We start from the raw sequence: 15,000 nt of genomic DNA on the forward strand, positions 1-15,000 counted from the left end.
ACAATCACACACAGAGACACAGACATACACAATCACACACAGAGACATAGACATCCACAATCACACACAATCACAAAGAGACATACCCAGGCATAACCAAGCACACACAGAGACAACAGTGAGTCCTAGGAAGAAGTTCATTTGGCAGGATGTACACATCCATTTAGTAAAACAGAAACACTGGTCACACTCACAGGCGTGTGTATAATTACACACATATATAAGCACACACTCCCGGACACACACAGTGGAGTGATTCCCGAATAAAGTGGAGCCTAAGTATGAACTTCCCTACAGATCAAAGCTCAGTCATCCTGCATTTTGACATGATTTTGTTTGATAATAACACAATGGCTTTATTAATGTTGTAGCATCATTTTCATGGGTCACATAATATTTTTTTCATTAGGTCAGATATGACAGCCACACCCAGTGCGTGTAGTGTGCTGGCTGTGAGTGGGATCTTTTTGTTTCCTTCAAATCTAAAATCAAATCTGGAGTCCAGAAACTCTGAGTTTGCATATCTCCATGGCAACAATAACTGGTGGAACAAGGTTAGCCACATACTGTGTGTGGCCCAGGACATGTAGCCAGGTGAAAAGCCCCGCCCGCATACCTGGTTCACGATCGGTGGCATAGGTGCAGACAGGTCCAGCTTGAAAAGGTCCTGAAATCATAATTCATAATCCTGCATGAATATATGATCAGATAACACAAAGAGTACTTTCATGACATGTGCTGATACAATTAAAGGAAATACATCAGTGCATTCGGTTAAAACCGGGGAAGGATGATCAGGGTACATACGATCAGGTACATCAGGAACTCTGAGTATTTTAGAAATAAAGTCATGACTGTATGACTGTACTCAACATCATGTTATAATAAAGAAAGTTATTCTGGGTTCATTTTGTACATTTTGTACATGTTTTGTTCATTTTACAAGTCATGAGTCAAAACAGTCACTGCTGCTCTGACCGCTGCTCCACACTGCTGCTCCACACTGCTGCCCTGACCGCTGCTCCACACTGCTGCTCTGGCTGCTACTCCACACTGCTGCCCTGACCACTGCTCCACACTGCTGCTCTGGCTGCTACTCCACACTGCTGCCCTGACCGCTGCTCCACACTGCTGCCCTGACCGCTGCTCCACACTGCTGCCCTGACCACTGCTCCACACTGCTGCCCTGACCGCTGCTCCACACTGCTGCCCTGACCGCTGCTCCACACTGCTGCCCTGACCGCTGCTCCACACTGCTGCCCTGACCACTGCTCCACACTGCTGCCCTGACCACTGCTCCACACTGCTGCTCTGACCGCTGCTCCACACTGCTGCTCTCACCGTGAGCTCCTGCCCGCTGACGTTTCGACAGAAGCGTCCATCGTTGTGAGCGGCCGTCACCAGGGGGTTCAGCATGTCGTCCGAGATCCAGAAGTACAGCATGCGCTCGTCAGTCAGGTGGGCGGGGCTGAACACAGAGGCGTTTATCACCGCACTCTCATTGTTGTAGCGGACAAGCCCCTAGGAATCATGGGAAATCACAGGAGTCACATACACCTGCGAAAACGGAAGCACCTTAAAACAAACAGTGACTGCAGGCCGCTCGTTAGCAGACAGACTGAACACACAGACATGCACTGAGCACGCACTCCGAACACAGACAGACACACGGAGGGGGCGGTACCTTGTGGTAGGACTCGATGTAATTGGACGTTATGAGGGGAGGGGAGGTGATAGAGATGTCCATGCCAATGTCTCCGTCGCTCAGGAAGAGCTCTGTGAAATGTAGGAAACATCGCAAATATATCACAGTGCACATGCGCACACACACACACACACACACACACAGAAACATATGAACACTGACATTATGCATTTTATGCATCTCATGCATCGTGGATACATTTGGATACATTTTCTTTCTGGAGAGCCCTTCATACCACTGGATTTCAAAGCACTAATTATAATAAAACATTCTGAGTATAGAAATATGTGTGATTCAAAGCCATACCTGCTCGTTCTTGTATGAAGTCTGCCAATATGTTTGCCAGGTTGTTTATTTCATGACAGATCTGAAATGAAGCAGATACCAGACGGTACACACAGTGCACCTGCTCAGGACTCAGGGCTCCATTCACTACAGACACAGCATGTCTGTCACATAAAACCAGCCTTTTAACAAACTGCAGTCTTCTAATGTCAAAAATGAATGTTTCATGCTGGTGTGTGTGTCCCTGGAGAAACAGTAGGGGGCAGCACCGAGCTATAAGTGAGTGATCACTGTGCATCAGTCTCAGCTCCTCTGCGATACAGGAATTAATAAATCCAATGTTCATTACTGATCTACACCTTTGATCCTAGTGGTCTTACCACTGGCCCACACCCCCTCCCCAACCACCCCCCCAACACAAACCCCACCTGGCTTTTCACCACCATTTTCAGAGTGAATGAAACTATCTCCGTGAACATCCTCTTCAGCCATCCTGGTCTAGAGAAGAGAAACAGAAATATTAACAGAGCCCGTTATGCACACACACACACACACACACACACGCACATGCACACGCTCATACACAAGCTCGCTCACACACACACACACACACACTCTCACATGCACACGCTCATACACACACACACACACACACACACACACACACACACACACACACACACTCACTCACACACACACACACACACACACACACACACACACACACACACACACACACTCACTCACACACACACACACACTCACACACACTCACACACACACACACACACACACACACACACACACACACACACACACACACACACACTCACTCACACACACACACACACACTCACATGCACACGCTCATACACAAGCTTGCTCATACACACACACACACACACACACACACATACACACACACACACACACACACACACAGACACACTGGCTCACTCTCTGTCTCCTTGGAGGATAAGGGTGAGTTTGTGGAAGTCGAGGTAGCAGTCAGATGTGTCTGCAGCCACTTTCCCTTCACCACAGTCTGAAAGAGAGAGATGGAGAGAGAGAGGGAGGGAGAGAAAGAAAGAGAGAGAGAGAGAAAGAAAGAGAGAGAGAGAGAGAAAGAGGGAGGGAGAGAAAGAGAGAGAGAGGGGGGGGGTCACACAATAAGGCCAGTGGCTAGCTTGTTGCTAGTTATCACTGGGATGTTGTTGCTAACAGGACAGAGATCTAAAACGCATCTTTGCCCCCAGGTCTCTGCTCATGATGGGCTGGGAGCCAATGCCGTGGATGCTGGAGTTGTCTCAGCGGGCAGCTCTAGCTGGCTAAAAGAGACAGCACAGATCACAGCTCCCTGATAATGGCATCTACTCAACCCTAAACAACATGAAGAAGCTCAGGAGAAGGGTCACTTACACAGCTTTGGATTGATGACCAGGGAAATGTGGGATTCCACTTCAAAGTCCACAGCCTGCCCCAAGCTGAAGCTGTCCAACAGAGATGGCGTCAGAGGTCATGTGACATGACAGTGCCATATTAGGTCAACTCTTCCCATTTTCACACAACAGGAAAATCACTCCTTGGGTTTGTTTGTTGTTTAAAGACAAGCCTACAGAGAATGGACAGGGATGGGTGGCACTCCACTGAGTGAGAGAAACATTCTAATGCTGCTGCTCATAATGTTGGGACTTGAATCCCTGTGTGATTCCCTGCTATTGTACCCTTGGGTAAGGTACTTAGCCCCAGTAATTCCAGCTGTGTGAATGGATATAACTAAACTCTGTAAATCACTCTGGATAATGTCAACAATGTACTGTAAAGCAACGCTGGTGGACAGCAAAACCCTGCATTAACAGGGTCACAATGCCAACAACAGCCAGATTAGTTTGGATAAACGAGGCCCATGATTCAGCAGTGCCATTGGAATTTAGAGGCCATGTGATGATTGGAGGATGTGTGATGATTGGCATTTGGAAGGTACATAATGATTGGACGGTGAACAATGGGACTCACAGCCAGTTTCCGTAGCCGTATTTGATGGTTCCCTTGAAGGTGGCGGACACGTTGGAGATGGAGATGCCGACACCCTCATTCTCCTGTAGCTCCACCTCGCTGTGCCCAATAGACAGGTTGTGGATCTCCAGGCTGGGAGAGGGACAGGGGTCAGGGGTCAGGGGCCAACAGTCACATGGACATACTGACGTATCTGCAATCACTGCTGAAATAACATCAATGGTTTCACAGCTGGAGAGCACACAGATTTGGCATACACCTACACCGCACACCTGGGAGAGTCATCAGGCTCATCCCCAGGGACTTCACCCTCTGTGATGGGAGAGCAGGCACAGAAAGGTGATCACATGATGTAGCGTAACTGACATCCTCACACACACTCCTGCAGGCTGAGGGGTTAGGAGTAGAGTTTAGGTACTGGAACAGCACTTCTGAGTGAGTACTGAGTGAGGAGTGGATAAATACGGCATTGGATGAGCACTGGGTGGTACTGGCTGAGTAGTGTAGGAGTAATTCACTCACTTGTGGAGGCCATACTGCAGCCTCCCGGTGAAGAGCAGGGACTTCTCGCCCTTAATGTCGGGGTAGCGTGCATGCTGGAAGGCAGCCTGGATTACCTGTGCTGTTTTTTCATTCACTGTGGAGCAGAAGGATGCAGGTTTTTTTTTTTTTAACTAAATCACAAAATTGTAAGAGGTAGTCATCTTGCAGAACTTACAGAAAAAAACACCACAAAAACACAGAGCAGAGAGTTTCTGGAAGACCCCAGTGCACATAAGACAGGCATGTCAGGCTGTGAGACCATGCCTGTTACCTGCTCTGTAACACAGGCTAATTACCAACATTTTCTAAGGTACGATACTAATCGTTATGTATTCAGCAACCGCCAGATTGATGGCTCTTAAAGAGGGGGAGTTTTTAGGCAGCTATAAAGTGAGGCCAGGAAATGAGAGAAGGAGAGAGAGACAGTTACAGGTACAATGAGGAAGAGGTACAGCAAATGGGAACGTTAGTTGCAGTGAGCGTGTTACAGTGCAGGTGTGAATTAGTTACAGTTAGTATTTCAGCAAGGGTGAGAAATGGTGAGTGTTACAGGAAAGGAGAGTTAGTTACAGTGAGAGTTAAAGTGTTAGAGTAACAGTGCTACATCAAAGGAGACTTACAGCAGAGTTGGTTGCAGTGACAGTGTTACAGTAAGGAAGAGTTAGTTATAATAAGTGTTACAGTAAAGTTACTTACAGTCAGAGGGTTACAGTAAAGGAGACTTAGTTACAGTGAGTGTTACAGTAAAGATGAGTTAGGTACAGTGAGAGAGTTACAGTAAAGGAGAGTTACAGTGAGAGTTACACTGAAAGAGTTACGGTAAAGGAGAGTTACAGTGAAAGTTACACTGAAAGAGTTACAGTGAGAGAGTTACGGTAAAGGAGAGTTACAGTGAAAGTTACACTGAAAGAGTTACAGTGAAAGAGTTACGGTAAAGGAGAGTTACAGTGAGGGTTACACTGAAAGAGTTACAGTGAGAGAGTTACAGTAAAGGAGAGTTACAGTGAGGGTTACACTGAAAGAGTTACAGTGAGAGAGTTACAGTAAAGGAGAGTTACAGTGAGGGTTACAGTGAGAGATGGGGGAAAGCAGAAGAGTCTGCAAGGGCAGCTGTACTCACAGACCAGAGCCGCAGGGTAGGTGACTCTGCAGACGATCCCTGTAAACCTGTACGCAGACGCCTGGTCCAGACACGCGCAGGACGTCCCAGAGGGGCCCCCCAGGAGGAACAGAAAGGGAAGCAGCAGCATCGCACAGCCAGCAGAGCTGAGGTGTCCTGTGAGAGGTTTGCCTGTCCTTGGGAGTGTGGATCTCTGGAGCTGCTGCACTGTACTCTGGTCTGAGAGGAACGGGAGGCTCAGAACTTGACCCCCTGGGGGGTCTGCAGAGGCTTAAGTGCTTCTGGAAGCGGGGGTGGGGGTGGGGGGAGGGGGCTCCAGCCTGCATTCTCGGCGGAAGGGTTATTGTAGGGCAATAAATATCCGCGCTGAGGGGGCATCCCAGGACATAGCGGTCTAATGCACCCCAACCCCCCCACCCCCCTCAAACACAAACAACTGAACACAAGGTTTTCATATTCAGCGTGTTTCAGTGCCAAGCTGCTGTCAGTTCAGGACAACATGTATACATAGTGAGGAAAGACGGCTCTGGCAGGCTCTCACAGGAGGAAAACGGGCCATTAAAAGCATTGGGAAATCAAAATCTTACATACAGTGTTCGGGTACTTACAAGTCTCAACTCGCCAAAGAGGCTATGAACTGGAACTGAAGCTCAGTGCAAATTTCAGTTTGAAACAGAACAAGATTTCAGATTTCTAAAAAAATCTTATTACAGTGTAAAATGTCTGAAATGATAAAGGCAAAATCAGGTTTAAACTGTAAATACGTAACAGCAGTCAGCGCAAAAATGAAACAGGGGAAAAGGGTAAAACATGACTTCATTCACCTCTGTGCGAGAAGTGTCTCTGGCTTAGTCGGTAAAGGATAACATCCAATAACAAAAATGAAATACGCCTATAACATTTTACATAAAATTTTTAACTGGGTAAAAGTCAGCTCTTGTTTTCAGTTGACCTCTGTATTTTGTTTGAAGAGTGGCTGTACCCTGAATGGCCTCCAGCAGGAGAAAGGCTTTTCTGAGAGGAATTTACATCATCTGAGGCAAACAGCCTGTGAAGGCGCTACTTGGCTGGACGTTGTGTTCTCTCTCCAAGCCCTGAGTGGAATTGGATGGGGGGGGGGGGGTACCAAACACATACAAGATACTTTAAAAATGCAAAGCACATTTCTGCTCTAATTCAAAAGGAGCCTTAGTGTGGTTTGGTTAAACAATGCAGAGGAAAGCCCTCACCCCCACATGACTCTGTAGCCATCTATGATTTAAGGCAATAAAGAAAGCGGGCAGGAGATAGGATTGGTGGTTTCAAAGACAAATTCCCATTTACATTTGGTGACAACAGACACTTTTATCCAGAGCAACTTCCTAACAAATTCACTCATTTACTGACGGACTCATGAATGACAATAACCAAAGAATAACCTTTTTAAACCGTAAAATGATAATGTTCTAAACTTTGTCTGAGATTATCAGGAAGGGAACATATTTCTTATTTGTCATCACAGTGCTGGTCTCTGATTGGTCATCAGGGGCTCAGAATAAGGGAAGAAAATTTACTGGATTTTTAGTAAATAAACTTTAGAGATGCTACGTAACTTACCACACCTATGACATCACCCGCTAAGCTCTGTCAGCCACAGCTGTAAATGTGACGCACTCAGCCATGTGCTGGAGAACAGCACATTGCGTGTGCATCCCTGACCACAGCCTTTAAGCAGGAAGGTGAGATGCACAGACAAATAAATCGCCCACTGAAATTATTCTCGCCTGGAAAGTGACGTGATAGTACATACACTGTTAAGATCGCTACGCATAACATAATTAACTAACACTGTTAACCTTAGCACCGTTTTAACATAATAAATACCACATGCTTATAAAGAGGGAAACACCTTATTTCACACTCCTAGGTGCTGTAACTCTGAGTAGCGCCTTGTTCAGCACTAATATTGATGAGTTATTCTACAGCAGATCTCTCTCAGCTTGGTCAGTACAGAAGCGGCATCAGAAGAGGAGGCACCAGTGACATGGGAAAGCACAGAGCACTGAAACTGCATGGGATTGCAGGCGCGGCTTGGCGAGTTCCACACCGGGCAGGAGAACTTCTCACCATCTCCACTAGATGGCGAATGTGGGCGAGTGTTTACGGCACGGCGCCATTTGCCCCACAGTGCACTCTCCCCTGGACGACAGCTTGGCTGGCAAGGCCATTGCATAGCAACAGTGCCAGTGGGTCGTTTTGAAAACGGTGTGGTATATCGGTAAGGAACAGGGCTTGTGACATAAAGGTCACCAGCTCACTTCCCTGGTTGAACCCCTTGACAGGGCACCCAAATTGCCTCAGTAAATGTAAATCTGTAAAAGGGCACAATGTCTAAAGATTGTCAAGCATGTAGGATGAGCTGGATAATAGCAAAACAGCTGTATTGTGGTGTATTGGAATCAAATAAATTCTGCAATGTGTTTGCAAAATGTTCTGATAGGAACACATTACACTGCAATAGCCCTGGGGTTGAGAGGAGGTTCTCTTCAAAACTCTGTACTTTACTGTAAGAACGACCCACCTTTCCCTTCAGGACACATGACACAGTTACGATCAGCACGGAGAGCAGAGGCTGAGCTGATAAAATAAATACTTTTATTTAATAAATTGTTCACACAAATACAGGTTAGTTTTCCAATGTTTTAAACAGCATTCATAGCAACGCTGATCTTTACAAAAAGCAGAGGAACTGAAAGTGATGGATTTAAGTGGCAGAAAAATAAAACTACACTTAGTGTATGTGTATACCATGTATAATAATCATCCGAAAAGGGATTGATATTGTACACATTACTTCATGTAGATACAAAGTGAAACATTAATACTTTTCTTTTTCCAAATCTTCTTAACGAATATCTACATTAGGGTCCATGAATACGTTAAATAAATTCCATGAAACAGGATACGTTATGCATGATTAAAGCATGATTAAAGCATGATAAAACTGATTTTGCATAAAGTTTGGTTTGAAGAGAGAACAGCAGAGCAGCCTCTTCACCCCCCCATCCTCCCCACAAAGCTGCCCATTTGCATGGTCCTCTGCTGACTGAGACTCCCCTCCCCTTACACACACCCACCCACGCACGCACGCACATTCACACACACGCACGTGTATGTATGTAATAAAATCTCATGTATTTCCTCTCCTCAGGGCCAATCAAAACCCAGAGAACGGGGTGTGGCTGTGTTTGCTGCGAGAGAAAGCACCGTGACAGCAAGCAGCATGCATAAGAAGACTAAATCCATGAACCCTCGTCGAGCAAAGTGCTGTCCTCCCACTGTACACACATATACAGTATTTACACTTCCTGTTTCCTGCACCTGCGCAACAGCTCTGGGGGAGTGGCCTCCGTCTCTGTGACGACGCTGCTGGTGTGTCAGCTGTGCTTGGTCGGGGTACAGAAATGTTTATGTATTGAGTAAAATGCCACAGTCCTTCCCCTCACAGTGAGTCCTGCCCCTCCACAAGGCTCTGTGGAAATATCCGGAAAATGCCCTTTCCTCTGCCAGAGAGCACCCCGCGAGGCTCGGCCCCGCCCACTGGTGATGTCACCTCACTCCCCACCGCTCAGTTCGCCACGCCCTGCGGGACCTCTGGGATCAGGGAGGCGAAGAAGGCCTTGAAGAAGACCCAGGCTGTCCAGGCCAGGGACGGTCTGAGGGGGGGCACCAGCACAGCAGGCAGGGTTGCAGCCACGCCCTGCCCCCCCTCCTCCCCCTCCACATTTCCCTCTGCGGCGGGGACTTCCCCCTGCAAACCAGGAGCTCTGTCAGCCAAGTCAGCGTGCAGAACACACACACACACACACACACACACACACACACACACACAGGAACACACACTCTTACTTCCAGTCTTCAACACTGAGATTTGCATGCAGGGGGCAGATACCACATTATTTGTTAATGCACTGCAAGTGTACAGCCGTTTTTGTAAGATAACCCCACTGAGCCTTCGTTGGCTTTACAGTGTAAAATACAGTGCGTCTGTGGAGTCCAGCCGGGGCTCTGAGCTCTGACCTGGACCGGGTTCCTGTTCTGGTTCTGCTGGTTCTGGATGATCTCTGGGGCTGGTTCATTTGGACCCGGGGCCATGGGCCTGCGTCTGAAGGGAAACCAGCCTGCCGTGTGTCTGAAAGGGGCAGATGGACACAGGTGAAGGGGTGTCACTCCAAACTGCAGGAGTAAGGGGCCTCAACTGAGCAAACCAACATGGTGGGCTGGAACTGTATGACTTCCAACACTTCTAGACATGTTTAATCAATGCCAGATGTGTGCACTGTTAGCCAAGAGTAGGTCTTTTAATCAGGTCTGTTTCCCAGGCAACAAAGATGTCCTTGAGCTTAACTTTAGTGGTGCTGATATACCCAGAGAGGCTGCACTCAGGTCAGTGTGAGACACACAGGGAGATGCCCCAGTCTGGCAGGACCAGATGGGTACTCCCCTCAAGTGCTGACCCCAGATCAATTAGGATTAGGATTAAGACTGGAAGTGGGTGTAGAGCTGGTTCTTGTTGAGGTCAGAAGTTACACTCCAAGATGAGAGGAAACAGTCAAGTCTGGAAGGGGATATGGCTCACACACACACACTCACACACTCACACGCCTCCAGCTCTCCTGTGTGACCTCTGATCTCACCTCTCTGCAGGTTCTGGAGCGAGTAACTCTGAACACTGAGTCAGCACTGAGCACATTGCATAACTATCAGAGAGCGAGTCTGTACTTCACTGGGCCAAGGGCGTTCCTCTCTCACCGAGCAAACACCCAGAGCGTGTACATACACAGGTACACACAGGTTTAGGGACCTCATGGAAAAGCAAACATGTCAGAAACGGTTTCAGGCCTCTGAGTATTACTGTGCGCGTGTGAAAACCGCACTGCCACACGCAAAGCAAGCTTGGTTTCAGCTTACAGAACAGCGTATTGTAACTCTCTGACTGTGCTATCTGTGAGCACTGACCTCACAGACAGATCAGTGTATGGTACTGTGCCATCTTTCAAAGGAAAATGCAGACCTCAATAACTGACCCACTTTCAGCATCAACAACGGATCCAGAATCAGCTAACCCACCCATAATCCTAACTCAAACCTTCTTAAGAAGGCTGGATACTGATCCAGGACAAACATTTCGGGGCAGAATTATGTGAACAAATATGCGTTACATCACTTCCTGGTGATGACAGAGTCACTCACAAAAGAGAGAGAGAGAGGGAGAGGGAGAGAGAGAGAGAGAGAGGGAGGGAGAGAGAGAGAGAGAGAGAGAGATCACCTTCCTGCTCTTTGTATAAAAACTTGTTTTCATTTACTGAACAGTTCTGCATAACTAAATCATCAGTGTTCATAAAAGGCTGAACGTGTGAGAGGGTGGAGCTAACATTATTACTATGGCATACTTACAGATATTAATATGCATACAAGTGTGTGTATGGATGCCTAATAAGCGTATAAATACAGCTTTGATCATGGAAACACGTGTGTGGATCATTCATGATGGTGTAATAACATATGAATATGTAGAGGCATGTATGGAGGTATATATACAAATATGAATATGGATATGTGTGGAAGGATCATTAATGACAGTATAATAATAAATGTGAATATGGATATGCGTGCATGGTTGATTAATGACAGTATTGCTATGGATATGAATATGGATGTGTGTGTATGGATCATGAATGACAGTGTGATTATGGATGTGAATATGGATGTGTGTATATGGATCATGAATGACAGTGTGATTATGGATATGAATATGGATGTGTGTGTATGGATCATGAATGACAGTGTGATTATGGATGTGAATATGGATGTGTGTGTGTAATTGCAGATGCAGGTTGGGCGGGACACTCACAGGTACATGAGGAGCAGGCTGCTCATCACCAGCACGAAACGGCTCACACTGGAGTAGAAATACACGATGCTGAGGAAAACAGCGAATCGGGCGGCGGTGTACACCCAGTCCAGCCAATCACGCTCCATATCCTCCTCATCCTCCATCACCGGCCCGCCCTGTGCATTCATGCGCATGTTCTGATTGGCTCCCCCCGGGTTGATGAACCTCGGGTCCGGTGCATTCTGATTGGCTGGCAGGTTGTCGATGGGCGCCTGATTGGGCAGGGGGGCAGGGTGGGGGGTCGCGGCAGGGGTCACAGGGGCAGAGGCTGCAGCTGCCATGGCTGCTTGGCTGAAGGTCAAATACAGAGAGGAACAGTGTAAGGGAGGAAGAGGAACAGTGTAAGGGAGGAAGATGAGGATGCCTGCAAAGCATTATGGGAACCTCTTCCCTCCTCATTGCCTAATGATGCAAACTGATTTGTGTATGGATTCTAGCCTCGAACACTGACCCTATATCAGCGTCCATCTTTTGCCTGAAAAGGGCTGGGGACAGTATTAAGCATGAATAATCTAATCCTGGATCAGTGCTTGCAAGCATAAATTTCCCAGAGACAAATCCACTGTATGGGAGTAAGGCAGACCGTACTCCTGAGAGCAGGACAGAGGGAGAGAATGCTACAGACCGTACTCCTGAGAGCAGGACAGAGGGAGAGAATGCTACAGACCGTACTCCTGAGAGCAGGACAGAGGGAGAGAATGCTACAGACCGTACTCCTGAGAGCAGGACAGAGGGAGAGAATACTACAGACCGTACTCCTGAGAGCAGGACAGAGAGAGAAAATGCTACAGACCGTACTCCTGAGAGCAGGACAGAGGGAGAGAATACTTACTAATGCATGTAGTACTGCCGAGCGTACATCTGCTGCAGCCAGAGCAGCTGCTGAGGGCTGTACAGGGAATACGTGGGAAAGGTTGGCTGAGTCATCTGTGCTGCCCCCGCTGGCCTGGAGGAGAGAGAACCAAACTCTCAGCAACAAGGCAATATACCACACAGTGCCATGTGCTTGCAAACACCTGACAGAAATGCTCTGTGTCCCAGGAAAAGGGGGCCCCTGCACTCACATGGCGTGGCTGGTCCACGGGTCGGCGGGGTGACCCCTGTGTCTCAGCCCATCCGCGGGGGGCTCTGAGGGGGACATGGTGGGGGTAACTGAGGGGGGCGCGGTGGGGGTAACTGAGGGGGGCGCGGTGGGGGTAACTGAGGGGGGCGCGGTGGTGCCTTCATTCCGTCCAGCGCTTGGCTGCTCTGCTCGTGTCACCTGAACCAGGGTTGAAAGACACACAGTAATTAGCGCACACACATGCACACACACACGCGCGCACACACACGCATGCACGCACACACACGCACGCACGCATGCACGCACACGCACACACACGCACACACACACACAAACCACATAAACACACAGCATGAGAACACAATATACACTTAGAGCCTCACCACAGGATTAAGGGTAAAAACAATACAGCAATAAGCACATGACCCAAACCCTCACCCTCACCATCTCACAGAAAAGCATCTGAAGCCTCAGAGCCCAGCAGAGCTGGACCTGTGCCGCAGTGTTTGTGTGGAGCTACATTGGGCTGCTGAAGGAGCCGAACAGGCAAACTGCAGAGAGCAGCAGCCCCAGCAGCCGAGGGGAAAACCCCGCCCCTCTCACAGCAAGAACGACGCACAAAAGAGGAACAATGAAAGAGTGTCGGGTAGCAGTGCGTGACTTTTTATAAAATTAGATTCCTCTTGCAAAAAGCAGTGAAAATCTTCACCCCACCCCAAAGGGAATTTAAAGATTCTACCTGATTTTCACCATCAAAACCAAAGCACTCAGAGACCCACTGCTTTTGAATATTGATGCTGAAAGTCTCCTGTTCATCAATGTGCCAGATCAGGATGGACATGAACTTCAGTGAGCAAAAAAAGTGTTTAATCTAACCGACGGGAAGAGGAGGGAAGGCAGACCTGCAAACAGCTGAGGTGTGTTTCCTGCTGACAGACAGGTCTGGTAACGTGTCTCTCAGCGTAGCCGAGCGTGTTTACATTAAACAGCAGAACCACACAGCACACAGCAGGACGGTGGGACTCTCACCTCAGCCTGGGCTCTCTGTGCGGCTGTGGGAGGAGTCCTGATAGCACACACGAGGTGAACGGTGGGCGTCGGGTCCGACTGCCAAAAACACAAAGACACAAGGTTACGACAGTGCTTACAGCACAGACCACAGGGTCCTGAGCGCAGGAGCAGACTACAGCATTTATAACACAGAAAACGGACAAAATCCCTCACAGATGGCTGGTGACTCAGACTGATGGTGGAGTAGCTACCGATCCCAGAGCTGTGCTGATAGCTTTTCACTTAACCAAAACACACTGGAGAAATGAGGATCATGATAAGAATGAAACAGGTACTCTGCCAGACACCGGGATGCACCCCAGCGGCCTGCATGCAGCTGCAGGTTACTGAGACATCTGGACAGAAGCCAGGTCTCAGATGGACCAAACAGTTGCTGTCCTGTACAAAAAGACACCAGAGCTCGGCAGTGGGGACAGAATGCCGAGGTGCTATTGTCTGGGGGTACAGTGAGGTTTTGAGGAGCTTTTGTGACCTTGATCCTCAGGGAGCTCTGGCCTGTGATCCGGTTACTGTCTGAGGCCTTCTTTGTACCAGTGATCTTAGCTCCCATTGTTCCTCTCAGGCACAATAACAGAGAAATCTGCCACTTTCAAACAACCTTTCTGTGTCACACTTTCCAGTACAAGCATGACTCCAGCATGGATTACTCTGAACCAGTGGAATCTTCCAGCGGAACAGGGAATGTTCTAGAAGTTCTGGAATGCTGGGAATGAAGATGAACTGTGGGGTGAAACTCCTCTGAAATACAGCTGGATCACTGACAGCTCAAAGACCCCAGTCTCTCTGTGACTATGCTGTGGAATATTTGTTCTAACGTAGCAGCTCGTTACTCTTTATCAGGGTACTTGGCAACACACAAGGTGCGCAATACAGGACTGAAGGGGAACAGCCAAGAGAAAATGTTATACCTTTCTGAAAACCTCCAGAAGGCGCAGATGGTCGGGAAGCAGCTTGCCCGAGTAGATGAGTCTCTGGTCCTTTTCAGGCTGTGGTGGAGAGGGGTCAAAGGTCAGAAACAGTAAACATTACGCAAGACACACCGCACTGCTGTCGGGCCGAGCGCTGCCAGCACCTGCCGCTTCTTATCCGCACGCCGCTGCCGCTGTTCTGCGTGTGCCGGGCTCTGACTCGCCGGGAGCTGCCCGGTGTCGCAAAGAGCCCATTTAAATAGACAGTATCTACGAAGCATGAAAACAATCTGCTAAATTTAGCCACGCTCTGAACGTCAAGCTGTGGAAACACCGACTAACACATGACAGGGA

At 48.2% G+C, this 15,000-nt stretch overlaps 2 protein-coding genes across 2 annotated transcripts in view; both read right to left on the minus strand.

Moving 5' to 3' along the window:
• LOC118788118 (cholesteryl ester transfer protein, plasma) overlaps positions 1 to 5,898 on the minus strand; it is an 11,034-nt gene extending 5,136 nt beyond the window's left edge. Inside the window, exons 1-10 of the mRNA XM_036543996.1 lie at positions 5,670 to 5,898; positions 4,529 to 4,643; positions 4,007 to 4,138; positions 3,410 to 3,480; positions 2,948 to 3,035; positions 2,419 to 2,488; positions 2,012 to 2,072; positions 1,685 to 1,776; positions 1,342 to 1,521; positions 617 to 667 (exon numbers count right to left, since the gene is read on the minus strand). Coding sequence (XP_036399889.1) covers positions 617 to 667; positions 1,342 to 1,521; positions 1,685 to 1,776; positions 2,012 to 2,072; positions 2,419 to 2,488; positions 2,948 to 3,035; positions 3,410 to 3,480; positions 4,007 to 4,138; positions 4,529 to 4,643; positions 5,670 to 5,799 — 990 coding nt within the window. The 5' untranslated portion in view covers positions 5,800 to 5,898. The remainder of the gene's footprint in view (positions 1 to 616; positions 668 to 1,341; positions 1,522 to 1,684; positions 1,777 to 2,011; positions 2,073 to 2,418; positions 2,489 to 2,947; positions 3,036 to 3,409; positions 3,481 to 4,006; positions 4,139 to 4,528; positions 4,644 to 5,669) is intronic.
• Positions 5,899 to 8,576: 2,678 nt separating this feature from the next.
• The window catches only part of herpud1 (homocysteine-inducible, endoplasmic reticulum stress-inducible, ubiquitin-like domain member 1), a 7,077-nt gene continuing 653 nt past the window's right edge, over positions 8,577 to 15,000 (minus strand). Inside the window, exons 2-8 of the mRNA XM_036544169.1 lie at positions 14,647 to 14,724; positions 13,697 to 13,774; positions 12,669 to 12,865; positions 12,437 to 12,550; positions 11,563 to 11,895; positions 9,729 to 9,840; positions 8,577 to 9,459 (exon numbers count right to left, since the gene is read on the minus strand). Of these exons, the coding sequence (XP_036400062.1) occupies positions 9,277 to 9,459; positions 9,729 to 9,840; positions 11,563 to 11,895; positions 12,437 to 12,550; positions 12,669 to 12,865; positions 13,697 to 13,774; positions 14,647 to 14,724 (1,095 nt within the window). The 3' untranslated portion in view covers positions 8,577 to 9,276. The remainder of the gene's footprint in view (positions 9,460 to 9,728; positions 9,841 to 11,562; positions 11,896 to 12,436; positions 12,551 to 12,668; positions 12,866 to 13,696; positions 13,775 to 14,646; positions 14,725 to 15,000) is intronic.

This window comes from Megalops cyprinoides, chromosome 13, assembly GCF_013368585.1.
Source record: "Megalops cyprinoides isolate fMegCyp1 chromosome 13, fMegCyp1.pri, whole genome shotgun sequence".
Taxonomy (NCBI): domain Eukaryota; kingdom Metazoa; phylum Chordata; class Actinopteri; order Elopiformes; family Megalopidae; genus Megalops; species Megalops cyprinoides.